This window comes from Chlorocebus sabaeus, chromosome X (assembly GCF_047675955.1).
Source record: "Chlorocebus sabaeus isolate Y175 chromosome X, mChlSab1.0.hap1, whole genome shotgun sequence".
In the NCBI taxonomy this organism is placed as follows: Eukaryota; Metazoa; Chordata; class Mammalia; order Primates; family Cercopithecidae; genus Chlorocebus; species Chlorocebus sabaeus.
Genome location: NC_132933.1, coordinates 31,584,914 through 31,608,360, shown reverse-complemented (window position 1 = coordinate 31,608,360; position 23,447 = coordinate 31,584,914). Strand labels below are relative to the sequence as shown.

The following is a 23,447-nucleotide window of genomic DNA, read 5'->3' as shown; positions in this document are numbered from 1 at the left end:
TCCAACCCAAGTGCAGTCTCACAGAGCAAACAAGGCATATACAGACACATTTACACAAATCTCTAATTTCCAAGGTTAGGCTCAGTGTTAAGCCTTTATTCACATTAATCTATTTTTGTTTCTCTATGCTTCAAGATGAATAGTATTTTCTGATTAATCTCTAATTAACTAATTCTTTTTTTCATTTGCATCCACTTTGCTGTTGAACCTATATTTTTGAGTATTTACTTTTCATTAGCTTATTTCCAAATTCTGGAATTTAACATATGATTCTTAATTTTTAGTCTGTAGTCCTCTACCTATGTTTTTCTTTAATTTCTTTACTGCAATAGTTACAGCTATTCTACAGTACTTGTTTGATAATTCCAGTATATGAATCTATTTTTAGTGTATTTTTTCTTTATTTTGTTAACTCTTTTTTTGTATATAGTTGGTTATATTTTATTAAAAACTAAAGAGTTACATATAAAATGTAGATAAGTTTGAGGTTCTAGATGATGTTATCTTTCTTCAGAGATGATTTAACTTTGAATCCAGTAAACAGCTAGATGAGGGCACTCACAATTCCAGATTTCCTTAATTGAGTGAGAGTTTGAGTGTCCTTACAAGCATTCATCTACTGAAGTTTGTTGTTAATCTGGAGTGTAGTCCTTTAGCCTCTCAAATGAAAGTCTGAGGTGTTTAAGAAGAATCTTCATTTTTTATGAACTCTGAACTCTAATTTGTAGTTTTGCAGTGTGCGTGTGTGTGTGTGTGTGTGTGTGTGTGTGTGTGTAGAAAGAGAGACATATATGTGTGTAGTGTATATTACATTGCATTTGTAGCGTTACAATGTTATTTTTATATTTTATCTATATATTCTAGGTGTCTTCAATAGATGGATTGTTCTGAAAGTAACTAGTCATTTCTACCAAAGACCGATACAGTGAAACTACATAGAAGTTTCAGACAAATCTGAACTGCAAATTGAATTCAGGATGAATAAAAAATATATTTCACAAAACCTACTTATATCACGGAGTTATCATAAAATAGTCAAATACTTATAAATATGTTATTATGTGAAGGTGTTTATATTTTGAAAATATTGGTTGATGAATGATATGTCCTACTTAAAACACTATTTTAATGTTTCCATTTGACTATTTTCACATAATTATCCTTTTTTAAGTGCATGTGTGAGTGAGAAAATATGCTTATCCATTAGTCAATTATGGGGCAACTTTTATATGCAAAACGCATTGCTAGATATGCCTCTAAATTTACTATTGCTATAGGACATCCAGCCATTTGGAGTATGATCCTAAAGGATAGGAACAATTAAAATAAGTGGCTAAGTATCTAGAAGAAAATAAAGAGATTTACAAGTACTAATTTTATAAAATTCAATTCAAAAAGTAATAGCAAGTGACATAGCTGATCAAAGATTAGGGTATCATTTTATTTTCATGTAGTAGTTCAAAGCTGGCCCACCTGAGGATTTTCCTCTTTACTACAGCCTTATTAGACCAGTGCTATGCCAGCTAGCACATTCAAATACGCTACTTGTAACTCCATTGAGAATTGGAAGCAGAAAATTCAATGAAGAGGAGACAGTCTCCCTGACATCATTACTTTATTTGTTCAACATATGCATATTGAGTACCTATTATGACCCAGGATTTCTTTGATGTGCTATGGGTAGAAACACATGACCGTGCTTCCATGTTATCAAAATACAACAAAATAGTAAAAAATATAAGAATACACAAGATTTTCATAGGGTACAGACTGGGTAAAAAAGAAGGTGAAGCTAAGAGTAGTTTGATTATCTGGCAGAAACATGGGTGTCAACAAACAGAAAGCAATTATGAGACTAAAGAAAATTGGTTAGATGGAAATGATGGTATAAAAGTTAGAACAAAAGGAATTTTTGGTGTATGAGTGATACTAGAGTTTTTGTTTTGAAGAAGTAGAATAGTTTCTGATAAATCATTTGGTAGCCAAGAAATAGCCATGGGAATGAATGTCTTAATGTATTGATTGTGATTTTATGGGGTCAAGAAAGTTTCAGGCCAAAGTGTTGAATGCTTCAACAAATTCAAATATTGGGGTTCTATGATCTTCAGCTGAAACATGTGGTAGTGATTGTGATACGGATAGGAGAGGACAGATGTAGATTACAGAGCAGATAGTCACAAAGGGACAAGAGTGTTAACACAAAGTTGAATAAGTAATTATCTGGAAATGGCAATACTAACAATGGACTTTCAGAAGATAGCAGCTGATTTCTGTCATATTTCCACTATATAATATCCACTTTAATATCATGTCTAATAGAGCAGAAGAAATCAAAAGATCACAATTTTAATCTCACGTCTGCCATCTATTACTGTGACAATTGGAGTGACCATAAAATTTGTAATCAAAACTGGGTAACATTGGAGAATGAAACAGGATGCTGTTGAAAATTATACTAAGAAAGCAGATGTAACTTGGGACTGGCCAGGGCAAAAAAGAAAATATATGGTTACCATATGGGCAATTCATATTTTTTCATTTTTTCATCTGTAAAGTGTGGAGAATATTCACTTTAAGACAACTATGTGAAAGTACCTAAGCCATTAGTTAGTGTTGAATTAATGTACACCAATTGGAGTACTTTTTATATTGTCTTAGTCCAGAAGCTATAATCTCATTGAACTCAAGGAACACATCAATTTTTCTTTGTAGTCTTGCAATAATTAATACAAAAATGATTCCAGTCGAAATCCAGTAGATGTAACTTTTGTTCTGCCTTTGCAGTTTTCTTTGTAGCAGATGCAGTTTCATCTTATACCTTGATTATTTTGAAATGAAACTTATCCTTAATACAGATAGGGAAATAGAGAAAATTAGCAAACCCAAGTAAACTGGGTTACATGAGCAATAATTTTGGAAATGAAATCCAGGTTTGCATTAGTGCCTCAGGATGAGAAATGCAGCCAATTCTTTTCCATTCAATTTTGTGAAGGGCTGTTCTGCCCTGTGGGCACTAAAACTGGTTGGTCTCAAACAAATGGAAATGCTATGGATATGACTATGGCTTCCATTTTTGCCAGCTCCTGGTGCTACTTAACCCAGATGCAAAGGGTCAAAGATAAGACTTAAGATTTCTGTATTGGATAATACAGAAACAGGCAAGAGGACTAATTTAGGGTTAAAACATGGCACTAATCTTATTTGGATACTTGGCATTTCAATCACCCTTGTGACTTAAAAAAAATTTTCTTGAAACACAGAAGAGTAGGCATATTGTTCATCATTCATTTGGTAAACACGTAAGAATGAATTTAATGCTTGAATTATGTCACCATCCTCAGTGACTGTTTCTCATTCAGTTCTAAAATGGTCTTGCTTCATCCATGGCTGATCTCTTATTCAAGGCTGCTTCAAAAGTGACTTGGCAGCTTACATCACTTGTGACATTAACCTCAGATTAATTTTGGTTTCTCTTCTGCCCTATGGCTCTCATTTTGTTCTTTCAAACTTTCTTCTATTACTTTTTTGATAGTGAATATAAGATTTTCAAGCATATGTTGGTTGTCTGACTTAAAACATTCTATGCTCCTAATAGAATCATATGTATTAAAAACAGAATTGGAAAAGACTCTGAAGTCCACATAATTGAAATCTCTTCTCCTCCATCAAAAATTTGAATCCTTTCTGCAACATTCCTAATACATCATATACTGACTGTTTCCCATTACTTGGAGGATTTTTACCAAAATCTACTTCTTGATCTATCTTATTTCACCTTCAGGCAAGTATGACTGTAAGTTGTTTTTTTTTTCTTCTTGTATTGAAGCAAAATCTATCTACCTATGACTTTATTTGTTGATCCTTGTAAGCACTTGGGCTTATCCTGAAGAAAATAACAGCAGTCTTCAAATGTACACAAAAAATGTATCATACCTTCTCCAAAATCTTCCATAAATTTCATGTTTATACTTGGGTTCCACCCTGTGGTATCTCATTATGTACATGCTAATATTCCAAAATCTGAATGATTAAAAAATCTGAAACACTTTGGTCTGAAACATTTTAAATATGGGATATGCAATTTGCACTAGCTTTCTGATCTCTGTAGGCACTGGATATAGAAAAGCCTTATCTAAGTCTTTATCTGTTTGAACTATTGCTGTTTTCCATATCTTCTATTTCAAAAATATGTGTTTTAAAATTATTCTTAGCAAACCCAAAAAGGCATTGCATAGTTCTACTTTGTGTAACTATAAAAAAATACCTAAAGCTGGGAGATTTATAAAGAAAATAGGTTTAATTGGTTCTGTAAGGTGTATAGGATGCATAGTGCTGGTATCTTCTTGGCTTCTGTTGAAACCTCAGGTAACTCAACTCATGGAAAATGATGAAGTGGGAGCAACACATCGCATGGTGAGAGCAGGAGCAAGATAGAGCATGGAGGTTCCACTGTCTATTAAACAACTATATCTCATATGAACTCAGTGAGAGTTCACTCATTATCATGAGGACAGCACCAAGCTATTTATGAGAGATCTGCCCCCATGAACCAAACACCTCCCACCTGCAACACTGTGGATTACATTTCAACATGAGATTTAGAGGGGACACACATCCAAACCATATAAGGCACAGCAATTCCTTTTCCTGGAGATTTCTATCATCTTTTTGATAAGAAAAGAAGTTATCAGAATTGAGAGAGTTATATAATAAGTGTTTTAGATTGATTGCATTAATAACCCCAATTTTTCATGTCTGCCTGTATCAATATTCTTTGTAAGTATCTTTTTATATTAACTCTATGCCTTACCACAAAACTCGCTTTGGCAAACAAATTTTCTTTTTAAAAGATGCAATCAGAGGCTTTAAAAAATATTTGGTGTTTTTACTTCTTTTCTTGTTTTTCTGGCTTTGCCATGAAAAAAAATGCCCAGGCTAGCCTGCTAGGTGGGGTAAGATAAATGGCCCAGTCATGGCTATTATCCTGATTGACAGCCAGACAACCACTAGATGTGTGTGTGAGACCAATTAAAACCAGAAGAATGGCCCAGATAAGTCTATTCTAAATTATTAGCTCACAGGCTTATGAGCTAAATGAATACCTAATGTTCTACATCACTTAGTTGGATTTGTTGTGTTATGTAGCATTATTGTAGTAATAGATAACAAATATACAAAAGTTTAATTTTGAAAGCTGAATGCCACTCTAGTAGAAACCTAAAGCTTGTGTTATTGACTTTTATAAAGGCAGTGCGTAAAGAGTGGTAAAAGAGATTGGAAACAGTAGAGACTGGAAAAGTGGTGAGGAAACTGTTATAGCAGCCTGAATAAATGGCAAGCAGTGTTATCTAGTGTTGAAACATTTGGCAAAACATGTGGTAACATTGAATATGGAAAATATATCAAATTAACATTTATACTGGAACAAAGATAACTCCAGGCAAAATATTGAAAATGTCAACTGGATCTTACTGGCAGTGTATGATAAGATACAACAGAAAAGAAATGAGCTAAGTAAATAACTAGCCAGTTTGTGAGTAACATTTAGAGAGTCCCATAATTCACTGGATTGGAAAATTACTTTTTCTCCTCTTTATCTTCTCAAGCTAGTGAAAAATCAAATCCAGAGAGCTGCCAGAAACATGTTCTTAGTACTAAAGACCAAGATAATTTTGTAAGATTCTTTGTTTAGATCTTTGAAGTAATTAAGGAGATGTTATATAGATGCTCTCAACTACAGAAAAGTGTTTCTAAGAATATTAAGAGCATTGTCTTATAGCAACCTAAGAGACCTAAAGAAACACTATGAAGTCTAGAGACAGAAGGCCATCTCAAAAAGAATTATGTCTGTGGCTTTTTTGCAATGGAGTGAGTTTGAACTGCATTTATGTGAAGCCCAAAAAGTTTTAAAGATGTTGCATGGGAAATAGTGCTACCAGCCTTGATTAAAAGAGAATGAGGCTATGGATTCTGAAAAGCACTGGGATTTCAATATTCTATGCACAGGAAGCAGGCTAAGAAGTTGCTCAAAAATCGTATTTTTAAATGCCTTCTTCAAAAGTGACTGAGCAGAATGTCAAAAGAATTATATTTCAGATAACAAAGGTAAAGACCATGAAGAACAATGGACAGGTAAGCGAATCCAAGGAAGTGTAACGATGTAATTAAGGAGCATTCTTCAATCCTGTGTGGAGTCTTAGCCACACTTGCCCAGCAATAATTACTATACAACAGTGCTATGTGCTTCCTTTTTATTTTTATTTTTATTTTTTGTTTCTGAACAAGAGTGTTTATATAGTCATCCAATTCCTGTATCATCACTGAATGTTGAGTGGCCAATAAATTGTTATTGGTCTTTTGATTAGGATAATTGTTATCTGAACCATAGCAGCACCTGATAATAGATTTTGAGATCCTAGATTTGGGGCCTGATGACCTGACTGAATAAGACTGTTGAGATCCTAGTTTGGGGGTAAGCATATTTTCCATGTGTGAAGGATGTGAATTATTGTGACAAGAGTGGAATATGATTTATGGAGTGTGTTAATGGCACTCTGTATCAATCCTTCCTATATCATTACTCATTGTAGACTCTGGGCTTGACCTTGTGACTTGCTTTGGCTAATTGGGTATTTAAAAACTCGATGCAAGCAAAGGATTTAAAAAGTACTTATGTATTTCTGTTTCTTTTCTTGCTACTCTGTCTTCAACATGAGAGCATTCCTAATTTAAACTGCTGCATGATAAAATACATGTGGCTCCTATAACCAGACTATCAACCACCAACTACCAAACATACGAGTGAGCCCATCTAAGACCAGAAGAACCCATATGAGTGCAGCATAAACTGCCAACCCACAGACTCCTGACTTAAAGGCTTATTGTTTTAAAGCTCTTTCATTCTCTAGTATTTTGTTACACAGTGTTGTATCAGTAAGTAACTTCTTTAAAAAAAAAAGTTGGTGCATATTCAAGGGAGGAAGGTAGGGAGAAATCTATCATTTGGCAATTGAATCCCATACACCCCTTTCTCTGAGCTACTCTATCTCATTTGAATATACTTCAATAACCTGACAATGGGAAAATAAAGCAAACTATGGCTTAGATTTTATTAAAATAAATGTCTAATTCAGTTTATTTGACAAAAATAGATAAATTGGCACACCAATATTAGCCCTGAGTTATAAATTAGAATTTCATAAATCTGCCTACTCTAATATTTCTGAAGAGGGTTTTAGAAAATAATATTTTTACTAGTTAAATAAAATTTAAACTTAATTTATGCCAATGTGTACTTCATAAGATGAGATGGTTGAAGAAGGCATCAGCACCAAAACGCTTCAAGTTGCTAAGACACTTAAGTATGCACTAAGTCTTAGGAATATAGGAACTCAGGTCCTCTCTCTATGACTATCTTTCTGAGCTTTAGATTTCTCATCTAGTAAAAAGTAATGATGCTATGTAACTAGAAGGGCTGTCCTAAAAATAAGAAGTAAGGTATATAAAGTACATAACATGTAATAGGCAAAAATAAATTATTAATGTCTTCTCAGTACGTTTTTTTCTTAAAACCCTGAAAGCGGGGACAATATGGCTGAACAGGAACAGCTTCAGTCTGCAGCTTCTAGTGAGACCAATGCAGAAGGTGGATGATTTCTGCATTTCCAACTGAGGTACCTGATTCACCTCGTTGGGACTGGTTAGACAGTGGGTGCAGCCCATGGAGGGCCAGAAGAAGCAGGGTGGAGCATTGCCTCACTCAGGAAGTACAAGGGGTCAGGGAACTCCCTCTCCTAGTCAAGGGAAATCCTGAGGGACCATGCTTTGAAGGATGGTGCTATCCGACCCAGATAACTATGCTTTTCCCATGGTCTTTGCAACCCACAGACTAGGAGATACCCTCGGGTGCCTATACCACAAGGGCCCTGGGTTTTGAGCACAAAACTGGGCGGCCATTTGGGCAGACACTGAGCTAGCTGAAGGAGTTTTTTTTCATACCCCAGTGGAGCCTGGAATGCTAGCGAGACAGAACCATTCACTCCCCTAGAAAGGGGGCTGAAGCCAGGGAGTCAAGTGGTCTTGCTCAGCGGATCCCACCTCCATGGAGCCCAGCAAGCTAAGATCCACTGGCTTGAAATTCTCACTGCCAGCACAGCAGTCTGAAGTGGACCTGGGACACTCTATCTTGGTGGGGGGAGGGGCGTCCACGATTACTGAGGTTTGAGTAGGTGGTTTTCCCCTCACAGTGTAAACAAAGCTGCCAGGAAGTTCAAACTGGGCGGCGGAGCCCACCTCAGTTTTGCAAAGCCTCTGTAGCCAGACTGGCTTTCTAGATTTCTCCTCTCTGGGCAGGGCATCTCTGAAAGACTGGCAGCAGCCCCAGTCAGGGGCTTATAGATAAAACTCCCATCTTCCTGGGACAGAGCACCTGGGGGAAGGGGTGGCTGTGGGCGCAGCTTCAGCAGACTTAAACGTTCCTGCCTGCCAGCTCTGAAAAGAGCAGTGGATCTCCCAGCACAGTGCTCAAGCTCTGCTAAGGAACAGACTGCCTCCTCAAGTGGGTCCCTGACCCCCGAGCCTCCTGACAAAGAGATACTTCTCAGCAGGGTTGACAGACACCTCATGCAGGAGAGCTTCAGCTGGCATCTGGCAGGTGCACCTCTGGGACAAAGCTTCCAGAGGAAGGAGCAGGAAGCAATCTTTGCTGTCCTGCAGCCTACACTGGTGATACCCAGGCAAACAGGGTCTGGAGTAAACCCCAAATAAACTCCAGCAGACCTGCAGAAGAGGGACCTGACCATTAGAAGGAAAACTAACAAACAGAAAGCAATAGCATCAACATCAAAAAAAAAAAAAAAAAAAAAAAGAGCTAACTATCCTAAATGTATATGCACCTAATACAGGAGCACCCAGATTCATAAAGCAAGTTCTTAGAGACCTACAAAGAGAGTGGGGGCCAATATTCAATATTCTTAAAAGAATTTTTGACCCACAATATTATATCCAGCCAAAATAAGCTTCGTAAATGAAGGAGAAATAAAATCCTTTACAGACGAGCAAATGTTAAGAGATTTTGTCACCACCAGGCCTGCTTTACAAGAGCTCCTGAAGGAAGCACTAAATATGGAAAGGAAAAACAAGTACCAGCCACTGCAAAAATAAAGCAAAAGGTAAAGACCATCGACACTATGAAGAAACTGCATCAACTAATGGGCAAAATAACCAGCTAGCATCATAATGACAGGATTAAATTTATACATAACAGTACTAACCTTAAATGTAAATGGGCTAAATGCCCCAATTAAAAGGTACAGACTGGCAAACTGGATAACAATTCAAGACCCATCAGTATGCTGTATTCAGGAGACCCATCGTACATACAAAGACACACATAGGCTCAAAATAAAGGAATGGAGGAATATTTACCAAGCAAATGGAAAGAAAGAAAAAAAAAAAGCAGCGGTTGCAATCCTAGTCTCTGATAAAACAGATTTTAAAACAACAAACATCAAAAAACACAAAGAATGGCAACACATAATGGTAAAGGAATCAATGCAACAAGAAGAGCTAACTATCCTAAATATATATGCACCCAATAAGGGAGCACCCAGATTCATAAAGGAAGTTCTTAGACACCTACAAAGAGACTTAGACTCCCACACAATAACAGTGGGAGACTTTAATACCCCACTCTCATTATTAGACAGATTAACAAGACAGAAAATTAACAAGGATATTCAGGACTTGAACTCAGCTCTGGATCAAGTGGACCTAATAGACATCTACAGAACTCTCCACCACAGATCAACAGAATATACATTCTTCTCAGCTCCACGTCACACTTATTCTAAAATTGACCACATAATTGGAAATAAAACACTCCTCAGCAAATGCAAAAGAATGGAAATCATAACAAAAGTCTCTCAGACCACAGTGTAATCAAATTAGAATTCAGGAATAAGAAACTCACTCAAAACCACACAACTACATGGAAACTGAACAACCTTCTCCTGAATGACTACAGTGTGAATAATGAAATTAACGCAGAAATAAATAAGTTCTTGGAAACCAATGAGTACAAAGACACAATGTACCGGAATCTCTGGGACACAGCTAAAGCAGTGTGTAGAAGGAAATTTATAGCACTAAATGCCCACAGGAGAAAGCAGGAAAGATCTAAAATCAATACTTCTGACATAACGATTAAAAGAACTAGAGAAGCAAGAGCAAACAAATGCAAAAGCTAGCAGAAGAGAAGAAATAACTAAGATCAGAGCAGAACTGAAGGAGATAGAGACATGAAAGACCCTTCAAAAAATCAATGAATCCAGGAGCTTGTTTTTGAAAAGATTAACAGAACAGATAGACTGATAGCTAGTCTAATAAAGAAGAAAAGAGAGAAGAATCAAATAGACACAGTAAAAAAAATGATAAAGGGGAGATCACCACTTATCTCACAAAAATACAAACTACCATCAGAGAATACTATAAACACCTCTATGGAAATAAACTAGAAAATCTAGAACAAATGGATAAATTCCTGGACACATACACCCCCCTCCAAGACTAAACCAGGAAGAAGTTGAATTCCTGAATAGACCAATAACAAGTTCTGAAATTGAGGCAGTAATTAATAGCCTATGAACCAAAAAAAAAAAACCCAAGACTAGTCAGATTCACAGCCTAATTGTTTGGAATTCTAAAGCTATTCCAAACAATTAAAAAGGAGAGACTCCTCCCTAACTCATTTTATGAGGCCAGTATCATCTTTATATCAAATCCTGCAGATACACAACAAAGAAAGAAAACTTTACACCAATATCCCTGATGAACATTGATGCGAAAATCCTCAATAAAATACTGGTAAATCGAATCCAGCAGCACATCAAAAAGCTTATCCACCACAATCAAGTCAGCTTCATCTTTGGGATTCAAGACTGGTTCAGTATATGCAAATCAATAAATGTAATACATTACATAAACAGAACAAATGACAAAAACCACATGATTATCTCAATAGATGCGGAAAAGGCCTTTGATAAAATTTAACATCCCTTCATGTTAAAATCTCTCAATAAACTAGATATTGATGAAACATGCCTCAAAATAATAAGAGCTATTTATGACTAACTTAACAGTGAATGTCATACCGAATGGACAAAAGCTGGAAGCATTCCCTTTGAAAACCAGCACAAGACAAGGATGCCTTCTCTCACAACTCCTATTAAACATAGTAGGGAAAGTTCTGGCTAGGGCAACCAGGAAACACAAAAAATAAAGGGTACTTGAATACTAACAGAGAAAGTCAAATTGTCTCTGTTTGCAGATGACATGATTCTATATTTAGAAATCCCCATCGTCTCAGCCTCAAACTCCTTAAGCTGATAAGCAAATTCATCAGTCTCAGGATACAAAATCAATGTGCAAAAACCACAACCATTCCTATACACCAATAATAGATAAACAGAGAGCCAAATCATGAGCAAACTGCCATTCACAATTGCTACAAAGAGAATAAAATACCTAGAAATACAACTTAAAGGGATGTGAAGGACCTCTTCAAGGAGAACAAGCCACTGCTCCAGGAAATAAGAGAGGCACACAAAAAAATGAAAAAACATTCCATGGTCATGGATAGAAAGAATCAATGCTATTCCCATCAAGGTACCATTGACTTTCTTCACAGAATTATTAAAAACTACTTTAAATTTCATATGGAACCGAAAAAGAGGCCATATAGCCAAGACATTCCTAAGCAAAAAGAACAAAGCTGGAGGCACCATGCTACCTGACTTCAAACTATACTACAAGGCTACCAAGGCTACAGTAAAAAACACAGTATGGTACTGGTACCTTAACAGAGATATAGACCAATGGAACAGAACAGCAGCCTCAGAAATAATACCACACATCTACAACCTTCTGATCCTTGACAAACCTGACAAAAACAAGCAGTAGGGAAAGCATTCCCTATTTAATAAATGGTGTTCCAAAAACTGGCTAGCCATATACAGAAAACTGAAACTGGACCCCTTCGTTACACCTTATACAAAAATTAACTCAAGATGGATTAAAGACTTAAACATAAAACCTAAAACCATCAAAACCCTGGAAGAAAACCTAGGAAATACCATTCAGGACATAGGCATGGACAAAGACTTCATGATCAAAACACCAAAAGCAATGGCAACAAAAGCCAAAATTGACAAATGGGATCTAATTAAACTAAGGAGCTTCTGCACAGCAAAAGAAACTATCATCAGAGTAAACAGGCAACCTACAGGATGGGAGAAAATTTTGGCAATCTATTCATCTGACAAAGGGCTGATGTCCTGAATCTACAAGGAACTTAAACAAATTTACAAGAAAAAAAATCACCCCATCAAAAAGTGGGTGAAGTATATAAACAAACACTTCTAAAAAGAAGACATTTATGCTGCCAACAAACATATGAATAAAAGCTCATTGTCACTGGTCATTAGAGAAATGCAAATCAAAACCACAATGAGATACCATCTCATGCCAGTTAGAATGGTGATCATTAAAAAGTCAGGAAACAACAGATGCTGGAGAGGATGTGGAGAAACAGGAACACTTTTACACTGTTGGTGGGAGTGTAAATTAGTTCAACCATTGGTGAAGGCAGTGTGGTGATTCCTGAAGGATCTAGAACTAGAAATACCAGTTGACCCAGCAATCCCATTTCTAGTTATATACTCAAAGGATTATAAATCATTCTACTATAAAGACACATGCATACATATGTTTATTGCAGCACTAGTCACAATAGCAAAGACTTGGAACCAACCCAAATGCCCATTAATGATAGACTGGATAAAGAAAGTGTGGCACATGTACACCATGGAATACTATGCAGCCATAAAAAAGGATGAGTTCACATCCTTTGTAGGGACATGAATGAAGCTGGAAGCCATCATCTTCATCAAACTAACACAGGAACAGAAAACCAAACACTGCATGTTCTCATTCATAAGTAGGAGTTCAACAATGAGAACATATGGACACAGGAAGGGGAACATCACACACTGGGCCCTGTTGCAGGATCATGGGCAAGGGGAGGGATGGCATTACAAGAAATACCTAATGTAGGTGATGAGTTGATGGGTGCAGCAAACCACCATTGCACATGTATACCTAAATAACAAACCTGCACATTCTGCACATGTATCCCAGAACTTAAATTATAATAAGAAAACACCAGAAAGCAAATGATATCTGTAGATAAAATATTTCATATGCAAAATATCAGGAGAAACTTATTTCCTTATCAAAATTGCAGAGTTCAGCTTACTCACTTCAAGGGTCTACCACATTTTTACCTATTTTAAGGGTTAGGCTCCATCCCTGGATGGGAATCAAACAGTTTGGGGTTATGGAAAGAACAGACACTTTGGGTTAAAATTCCATTTTGTATAACTTATCGATTCGGTAACCATGGACAAATTACTTAACCTCTCTGAACTTCACTTTCTATTTTTATATAGAGAGTTTTGAAGACTGAGATATTCAATGTAAAGCTCTTAATGCAAAATTGAAAGCAATGCATGGTAGCTAATACTGATAATATCATTTGTCAATGCAATAAGAATATTTTATTATCATATGCTTTGTATGATATTTTCATCTTTGTTGGTGTTGTATTAGCTGTGATGCAGTCTGTTTTCTTTTTTGGCTTTTTGAGAATTGGAGCTCCTACTGAGAAGTTTTCAAGCTTTCACAAATCTTTTCACTTTCTGAATCCTAGTTCCTGTGAGTGTTTCCAAAGGCAAAATGGCATTTCAGTAGCAATGATAAGTTTATTTCTAAAATAGAACACATGGTACGCAGTTTCTTAGGACAGAACAATATCCTGGTGAGAGCAGCTGGGCTGGTTAGGGAAACAAATGGTCAAATGCAATTCTCAAGGATGCTCTGTAAGGCTGAGGGCAATAAAAACCCCATGAGCTTTGCTCCTTGATATTTTCTTTTAGTTTCCCAAAGTGCTTTGCCCCTTTTTCCTGAAAGTGTAGCCTTTGTACTTAAGAGTGAGGTGAAGACAACTTGCCAGGATTATGAGCAATACTTTAATGATTAGTTAGCAGCACTAACTTACTCCTACTGTTTGGGGAGGATCTAAGAGCATCTTGAAGAGGTCCCAGAGAGGAGACATTCTCTCTCAGCGCTAACTCCTTCGTTCTTTTGTGGACTCACTATGCTTTATTTCTCTGTCAGCTTTAAATGCACGTGTTGCTCAGCAAAAGGATACACATTACAAAGATAATTTTCTGTTATTGGCCTATGTGTACCATTCAGGTCATCTTCCTGGAGTCTCTCTGCTTCTTAGTAGTTGGGGCAAGTAGCCAATAATTGAGAAAAATATTTCACTTTCAATTGGCTCCACTCTGGAACTGGGTACACAGCAAGTCCTGGGAATATGAAATGCTGAGTTTGGAACCTAGAGTGGGTGCTTTATATATGTATGCAGTAGTGGCAGGAGGTCTTGCTTCAGGTGTTTATCTTCTCTCTCCAATTGTAACATAGGTCTCTTATGGGTAGAAACCATGAGTATGTTTTATTGTTTTATAACCACTGCTACCAGCCTAGTGCCAGAAACATATCAATGCATATTCATTTATTGATAGCTTATAAATATTCAAGTATTTAATATTAAAAATGCATTTTTCTCTTATATTAAAATCGAGTCATGTGTCTATCTTGCCTTTCAAAACTATACATCTCCAATTTGTCAACACTTTTCTTATATATAGTCATAACTAAATGTACTTGTTATGTTCCAGGTGCTATTGTGACATACTTTATTATCTCATTTAATTATTCAAACAACCTCACAAACTAGTTATTTTTATTTTACCAATGTGGAAACTGAAACTCAAAGTCAAGTGACAGAATAGATGTTTTAGTCTAGCTTTTTCTAACTCCAGACCAGTGGTTAGAGCTGAAATATCATTGTGCTCAGAGATAAGCCAGTGCTCCCATGAAGCTTAAGTCTGCCTAAATTGTCCTTCAATTCAAGTGCAAAGATTTAGTCAGTGGTGAATTCAGTAAATCTTGTACTTTTTCCCAGCTTTCTTAGTGTTGCTGTTGTGGAGTGAGAAGTCGCAAGTGACTCCTCAGTGGAAATAGGGTTTGCTGAGTTATGAGGAGTTAGAGAATATAGTGAGCCTCTACCATTGTAGCTCTAGCTCAAAGTAACTACAGTACTTCTCCCAATCTTTCTGTCTGAATACACAACTCTGAAGTGTGTAGTTATGACCATGAGTACACAGATAGAGAGCATAGGGCGTATATAGTGAGGAGAGATGTGGCTGACCATGTAGACAGGCAGCATATCATGAAGGGCTTTCTTTTCCAATCTAATGACTTTAAAAATTGTTCTGTAGATAATGGGAAGCCAATGCATGATTATAAGTAAAGAAGTAACTTGACTAGATACATGTATTAGAAATATCACCGTCTCTGTAGGCAGTGGCAGGCATAGATTCGAAACTGAACTGCTTATTGCAATATAATTGAGAGGAAGACTTGTAATAGTTGAGTAGAATAAATGGGGGGTTGTCAGGGTAGAACACATGGGGTCAATTACTAAGGTTCTTATGATGTTGAAATAACTGGAGTTAGTGTTCAGCATTATAGTAAATACAGAAGAAGTGGAGAGTGGAGGAAATAATTAGGAATTTAGTTGTAGACGTTTTGAGTTTGAGTTGTATATAGGGCATGATGAAAATGTTGTCAAATACTAGCCTGCAAAAATCTAGTTTTAGGAAGTGGTTTGAATTGGAAATGAAACTTTCGGAATCATCAGTGTATAATAATAATATAATTCTTAGGAATGGAAGAGATGGCTGAGGGAGAGAGGGCAAAGTAAGATGGGAAAAAAGTCAAGGAGAGAACTCTGGGAAGAGCAATGGCTTAAATGGTGGGTGTTTTTAGTCAGTCAATGGACTTTTCATGAGCAAACAGCATGTTTATACAGCATTAGTCATGCTAAGGATGGAGGAGGGATAATAAAGTAGTAGGAGATGTATCTGTAATCATGAAGCATCTGGCATGTACTTTCTTATGTTAGATATCCTGTATACTACAAGAAATTAAGTTTTATCACAGAAGCCAAGAGAACAATATTAAGAGTGTTCAACACTATGCAATGCCAAAGAGAGAGATGAAGATAGAAAAGTGTCCATTGTAATAGACCTTTATTGTTTTGTGGAAAAATTTGGTTCAAGTTCATTTAAGAGGATGTGCACAATGTTTGGTAAGAGATTAAAGCATGATTGGTTTATTGCTTAACTATGGTCCTAGAAATTACAGTGAAATGATGCAGATGTCAAATAGTAAGAAAATATGTAGTATGAGGAAAAGCGTATCAAACGGGTAAAATCTCATTTTACCTAAGATGATACTACTCTTATACATGCAAAGACCCCTGTTTCCAGTAACGTAATGGAATAGTAAAATTTAGGCATTGGTGAGACAACTGGTCTGGTTTAGAAACATAGCATAGCATAGGAAGAGGAATAAGTTTTATCTGGGTGAAGTCAACTGAACCACATGAAGCTTAAATTTGTCATGTTGTTGATCCAAAATTACCTAAATGTTAGCTAGCTCAAAATATTATTTATTTATTTGTATAACTTATTTTAATTTTTAATTTTTGTGTACATAGTAAGTATATATATCAATGGGTTACATGAGATATTTTGATACAGGCATGCAATGTGTGATAATCAAATTGGGGTCAATTAGGTATTCTTCACCTCAAGCATTTATCCTTTGTGTTACAAAAAATTCAATTCTACACTTTTAGTTATTTTAAAATGTACGATTAAATTATTTTTGACTATAGTTACCCTGTTGTGCTAGCAAATACCAGGTCTCATTCATTCTTTCTAACTACATTTTTGTATTCACTAACCATCTGCATTCCCAACCCCCTACGACCACCAATCTCAGCCTCAGGTAACCATTCTTCTACTCTCTATCCCATGAGTTCAATTATTTTAATTTGAACTCCTCCAAATAAGTGAGAACATACCAACTTTGTGTCTCTGTGCCTAGCTAATTATATTAATGACCTCCAGTTTCATCTGTGTTGTTGCAAATGACAAGAACTCATTTAAAGAAATATCTGAATAGTACTCCATTGTGCATAGGTACCATATTTTCTTTATACATTTGATAGATGCTTAGGATGCTTCCAAATCTGTGCTTCTGGAATAGTGCTGCAGTAAACCTGGGAGTGCAGATATGTCTTCAATATACTGATTTTCTTTCTTCTGGGTATATACTTAGGAGTGGGGTTGTTGGATTGTAAGGTAGCTCTATTTATACTTTTTTGAGGAACCTACAAACTGTTCTCCATAGTGGTTGTACTAATTTACATTCCCACCAACAGTGCACAAGGATTCCCTTTTCTCCACATCCTCACCAGCACTTTCCATTGCCTGACTTTTAGAAAGAAGCCATTTTAACTAGGATGATATCTTTTTAACAATGATATCTCATTGTAGTTTAATTTGAATTTATTTGATGGTCAGTGGTGCTGAGAACCTTTTCATATACCTGTTTGCCATTTGTCTGTCTTATTTTGAGAAATGTGTATTCAGATTTTTAGCTCATTTTTAAATCAGATTATTATATGCTTCCAGATTTATTAGATTGTTTGAGCTCATTATGTACACTGGTTACTAATCCTCTGTCAGATTTATAGTTTGAAGATATATTCTCTTATCCTGTGGGTTGTCTGTTCACTTTGTTGATTTCTTCTTTGCTGTGCAGGTTTTTAACTTGATGTGATCCAATTTGTCCATTTTTGCTTTGATTGTGTGTGCTCGTGAGTTATTATTACTGAATAAATCTTTACCCATTCCAATGTCATGGAGGTTTTTCCCCAATGTTTTCTTTTACAAGTTTCATAGGCTAAAATCTCAGATTTAAGCCTCTAATACATTGTTATTTGATTTTTGTACATGGTGAGGTATAGGGGTCTAGTTTCTTTCTTTTGTATATGGATATTCAGTTTTCCCGGCACCATTTATTGAAGAAATTGTCCTTACCCCCATCAGTTTTCCCAGCACCATTTATTGAAGAAATTGTCCTTACTCCAATGTATGTTCTTGTCACTTTTGTCATAAATGAGTTTCCTGTAGATGTATGGGTGTATCTCTGGATTCTTTGTTCCACTGGTCTGTGTGTCTAATTTTATATCAGTAGTATGCCGTTTTGGTTGCTATAGCTCTGTAGTATAATTTAAAGTCAGGTAATGTGATTCCTCTTATTTTGTTCCTTTTGCTTAGGGTAGTTTTGCTTCTTTGGGTCTTTCATGGGTTCCATATAAATTTTAACATGCTTTTTTCTATTTCTGCAAATAATGTCATAGGATTTAGGTAGGGATTTTATCAAATCTCTAGACATCTTTGGGTAGTAGTGGTATTTTGACAATATTAATAGTTCCAATCCATGAACATAAAATGTCTTTCCAATTTTTTGTGTATTCTTCAATTTCATGCATCAATATTTAATAGTTTTAATTGTGGAGATCTTTGACTTCATTGGTTAATTTGAAGGTGTTTAAATTTATTTGACCATAACTAAGATTACTTTATTTCTTTTTTTAGATTGTTCGTTGTTGTTATATAGAAATGCTACCATTTTTTGTATGTTGATTTTGTATCCTAAAACTTTACTGAATTTGTTTATTGGTTCTAATGGTTTTTTAACGGAGTCTTTTAAGTTTTTCCAAATATAAAATCATATCATGAGCAAACAAGGATAATTTCTCTTCTTCTTTTCCAATATGAGCACATTTTCTTTCTTTCTCTTGCACTATGTAGGACTGTCAGTACTATTTTGAAGAGCAGTGGTGAATTGTGGGCACCCATGTCATGTTCTAGATATTCAAGGAAAGACCTTTAGTTTTTCCCCATTTAGTATAATACTAGCTGTGGGTCTGTCATAAAATTCCTTTTTAGTATCAATTGTAATGATCATAGGGTTTTTGGTCATTCATTCTGTTGATATGATCTATCACAATGATTGGTTTGAGTATATTGAAACATCCTTTTTTATGGGATAAATCCCACCCAGTCATGAAGAGTGATATTTTAATGTATTGTTGAATTCAACCTGCTAGTGTTTGGTGGAGCATTTTTACATCAATATTCTTCAGTGGTATTGGGCTACAGTTTTTTGCATGGGCACTGTATCTCCTTTGTTTTGGCCAATTTATCCCATTTGGAACAGCTGTATTTACCCAATACCTGTCCCTCATTTTATCTAAGAAGTAACTAGCTTGCTTTCGAATTTACAGGCTCATAGTTGGAAGGAACTTGTCTTGTCTCAGATGAGACTTTGAACTGGATTTTTGGGTTAATGCTGAAATGAGTTAAGATTTTGGGAGACTATTGGGAAGGCATGAATGGTTTTGAAATGTGAGGACATGAGATTTGGAGGGGCCAGGGGTGGAATGGTATGGTTTGGCTGTGTCCCCATCTAAATCTCAACTTGAATTGTATCTCCTAGAATTTCCACGTGTTGTGGGAGGGACCCAGGGGGAGATAATTGAATAATGGGGGCGGATCTTTCCTGTTCTAATCTCGTGATAGTGACTAAGTCACACAAGATCTGATGGGTTTATCCAGTGGTTTCCATTTTTGCTTCTTCCTCATTCTCTTTTGCTGCTGCCATGTAAGAAGTGGTGCCCGCCTCAGCCCTTCACCGTGATTATGAAACCTCCCCAGCCATGTGGAACTGTAAGTCAAATTAAACTTCCTTTCCTCCCCCCCCCACCCCACCCAGTCTTAGGTGTGTCTTTATCAGCAGGGTAAAAATGGACTAATACAGAGTGTATCTCCCTCTCTAATAATATTCACTTTAGGTATCTGTGTACTCAAGTGTTGTGTGCATATATATTTATAATTGTGATATAATTGTCCTTTATCGACCCCCTTTTCATTATACAGCGCCCTTCTATGCCTCTTCTTACAATTATTCTCTTGAAATCTATTTTGCCTGATATAAGTATAGCTATTCCTGCTCATTTGTGGTTTCCAATGGCATGAAATATCTTTCGTCATCCCTTTATTTTCACTCTATGTGTGTTTTTACAGATTAACTGTGTTTATTGAAGGCAATAGATCATTGGATCTTGATTTTTTATATACATTCAGCCCCATTATAAATTTTTATAGAGAGTTTACTCCATTTACAATCAACATTATTATTGATAAGTAAGGTCTTTTTCCTCCCATTTTGTAACGTACGTGTGTGTGTTTGTGTGTGTGTGTGTGTGTGTGTGTGTGGTCTTCTCTTTATTTTTTTCAACCTGTCTTCCTTTTAGTGAAGGTGATTTTCTCTGCTTTTATGATTTAATTTATGGTTCAATTTCCTGCTTTTTACTTCTTGTGCATTCATTGTGTTTTTTGATTTGAGTTTACCATGAGGCTTTCAAATAGTACCTTACAACCCATTATTTTAAGCTAATAACAACTTAACACTTTTTTATGAACACACAGATAAGAAAAAGAAAACTAATAAAAACTCATCCCCTGATTTTCAACTGTTTGTTGTTTCTATTTATATGTTTTTGTACTCTGTATATTTTCAAACTTTGTTGAGTTACTGTTCTTTATTTGTTCATCATTTAGTCCTTCTACTAACGTTAACAGTAGTTTACCCACCATGGTTACAGTGTTATAAATTCCATGTGTTTCTGTGTACTTACTATTACCATTGAGTTTTTATCTTCAATTGATATCTTATTGCTCATTAATATCCTTTCCTTTCTGATTGAAGTACTCCCTTTAGCATTTTATGTAGGACAGGTCTGGTGTTGATGAAACCCCTCATCATTTGTCCAGGAATGTACTTTTTTCTCCTTCGTGTTTGAAGGATATTTTTGCTGGATATACTATTCTGAGGTAAAAGGGTTTGTTGTTGTTGTTGTTGTTGTTTTGTTTATTTGTTTGTTTGTTTTTTCTCCAGCACTCTAAATATGTCATGCCACTCTCTCCTAGACTGTAAGATTTTCAATGAAAAGTCTGCTGTCAGAACTATTGGTTCACCATTGTATGTTATTTATTTCTTTTCTCTTGCTTTTAGGATCCTTTCTTTATTCTTGACCTTCGGGAGTTTGATTCTTAAATGCCTCGATGTAGCCTTCTTTGGGATAAATCTTCTTTATGTTCTATACACATCCTGTTCTGCCAGAGAGAAGTAAGGAAAAAGAATTTAAAATCTTATTTAGTTTTATTAGTTCATTTGATGACATCATCATGTTTTCCTGGATGGTCTTGATGCTTGTAGATGTTTGCCTGTGCCTGGGCTCTGAAAAGTTAGGTATTTATTGTTGTCTTCACAGTCTTGGCTTGTTTGTATCTGTAGTTGTAGGGAAGGCTTTCCAGGTACTCAAATAGACTTGAGTGTTGTGATCTAAGCTGTGTATTCATTAGGTGGAACCCCAAGCCCTGTGTCACTGTGCTTCTTTTAGACTTGTGGAGGTACTATCTTTGTAGTCTTGGATAAGTTCTGGTAGAATTCTCTGGATTACCAGACAAGGTCTATTGTTCACTTATTTTACTTCCTTCCAAACAATTGGAGTCTCTATCTCTTTTCTGAGCCACCTAGATCTGGGGGTGGAGTGGCATGGCACTAGAGCCTCTGTGGCCACCACAAGTAGTGCTGCACTGAGTCAGACCTGAAGCCAGCACATCACTGGGTATCACTCAAGGCCCTCAGTAACTACTACCTGGCTACTTTCTGTGTTCACTGAAGGCCCTGGGGCTCTACAATCAGCAAGTGATGATCCCAGCCAGGTTTGTGTCCTTTCCTTCAGGGTGATGAGTTCCTCCGGTCCTTGGGAAGATTCTGAGGTGCTGTCCAGGAGCCAGTACCTGGAATAAAAAAACCTTAGAAGTCTACATGGTGTTCTATTGTACTGCAGCTGTGCTGCACTAGAAGGATAAGACAAAGTTCTTCCCACTCTTTATTCCTCTTTCTATAGGCAGAGGAGTCTAACTTCATGGCTACCACCACTATCAGCTTATGTGCAGTACTGCCACACTACTGCTGATGTTCCCTTAAGGGCCAAGGGCCATTCATTCCACTTTTAATGAATGCTGCCAGACCTAAGACTCACCCTCCAGGGCAGTGGGCTCCACTCTGGTGCATGCTACATCCAGAAATGCTGTCCAAGTGCTAAGTCCTAGAATCGGAGACCCCAATGGATACTTGGTGCTCTACTTTCCTGTGGCCAAGCTGGTATGTAAGTTGCAAGGCAAAGACCTCCACCCCACATTTACTGTATCCAATCCACTATTGATGGGCACCTAGATTGCTTCCATATCTTTGCTATTGTGAATAGCCCCAAGATGAACATAGTGTTACAATCTTGCACATCTATCCCCATATTTAAATAAAAGCTGAAATAAAAAAAAATCAATGTCATTTTTATTCTTGGAATTTTTTAAAAATCTCACAGTGTGCTAGTATAATAAAATCATATGGTATATCATATTTATATTATGTTTTAATTAATATAGAAAATATATATATGAAATTATTAAAAAGAATGCTTTTGGCACATTGCTGGTGGCTAAGTTGATGAACATATTATATGCAAAAGTTAGATGGTTACATGTTTACACTACCTGATAGAAATGGATTTTTAATCTACTCTCTGGTTTCTTTTAGTTCCAGAAAATGTTGCTTAATAGTATTTTGCAACATTTAGATATGATGTTTAAATATATCCAAAGAAATGTCATTGATTTCTTTCTCTGATAAGTAAAGAATATTACCAAGAGTTCCAAAAGAATAAAACTCTTGAAAAATCAAGCTGTTTGTACCGCAATAGAGTCTTCTTAAGCGACACTGCTGTCTTATCTTCATTATAAAAAGTAACCAAGATATCTCATCCCTGAAGTGATAGGTCATATATAAGAAATTCCTGATAATGAGTCACTTCTTAAGTATGTCATTTGAGCAAATTGTTTAAAATAATAGAAATGACTCTGCTCCTCATCACTTTAGTCTGTTTTCTTAAAATCATCACACTTGGCTGAGTGCAGTAGCTCACGCCTGTAATCCCAGCACTTTGGGAGACTGAAGCAGGAGGATCACAAGGTCAGGAGTTTGAGACCAGCCTGGTCAATATGGTGAAACCCCATCTCCACTAAAAATACAAAAATTAGCTGGGCGTGGTGGCAAGCACCTGTAATCTCAGCTACTCAGGAGGCTGAGGTCAGGAGTTTGAGACCAGCCTGGCCAATATGGTGAAACCCCGTCTCTACTAAAAATACAAAAATTAGCTGGGCATGGTGGCAAGCACCTGTAATTCCAGCTACTCAGGAGGCTGAGGCAGGAGAATTGCTTGAACCCGGGAGGCAGAGGTTGCAGTGAGCTGAGATCGTGTCACTCATTCCAGCCTGGGT

General features: G+C 36.4%; 1 protein-coding gene across 1 annotated transcript in view; it reads right to left on the bottom strand.

Annotated features, from left to right (window-relative positions):
- Nucleotides 1-22,185, bottom strand: part of LOC119620855 (ubiquitin-conjugating enzyme E2 variant 1) — a 69,338-nt gene extending 47,153 nt beyond the window's left edge. The window contains exons 1-2 of the mRNA XM_073013099.1: nucleotides 22,154-22,185; nucleotides 21,764-21,908 (exon numbers count right to left, since the gene is read on the bottom strand). Of these exons, the coding sequence (XP_072869200.1) occupies nucleotides 21,764-21,908; nucleotides 22,154-22,185 (177 nt within the window). The remainder of the gene's footprint in view (nucleotides 1-21,763; nucleotides 21,909-22,153) is intronic.
- Nucleotides 22,186-23,447: the final 1,262 nt, after the last annotated feature.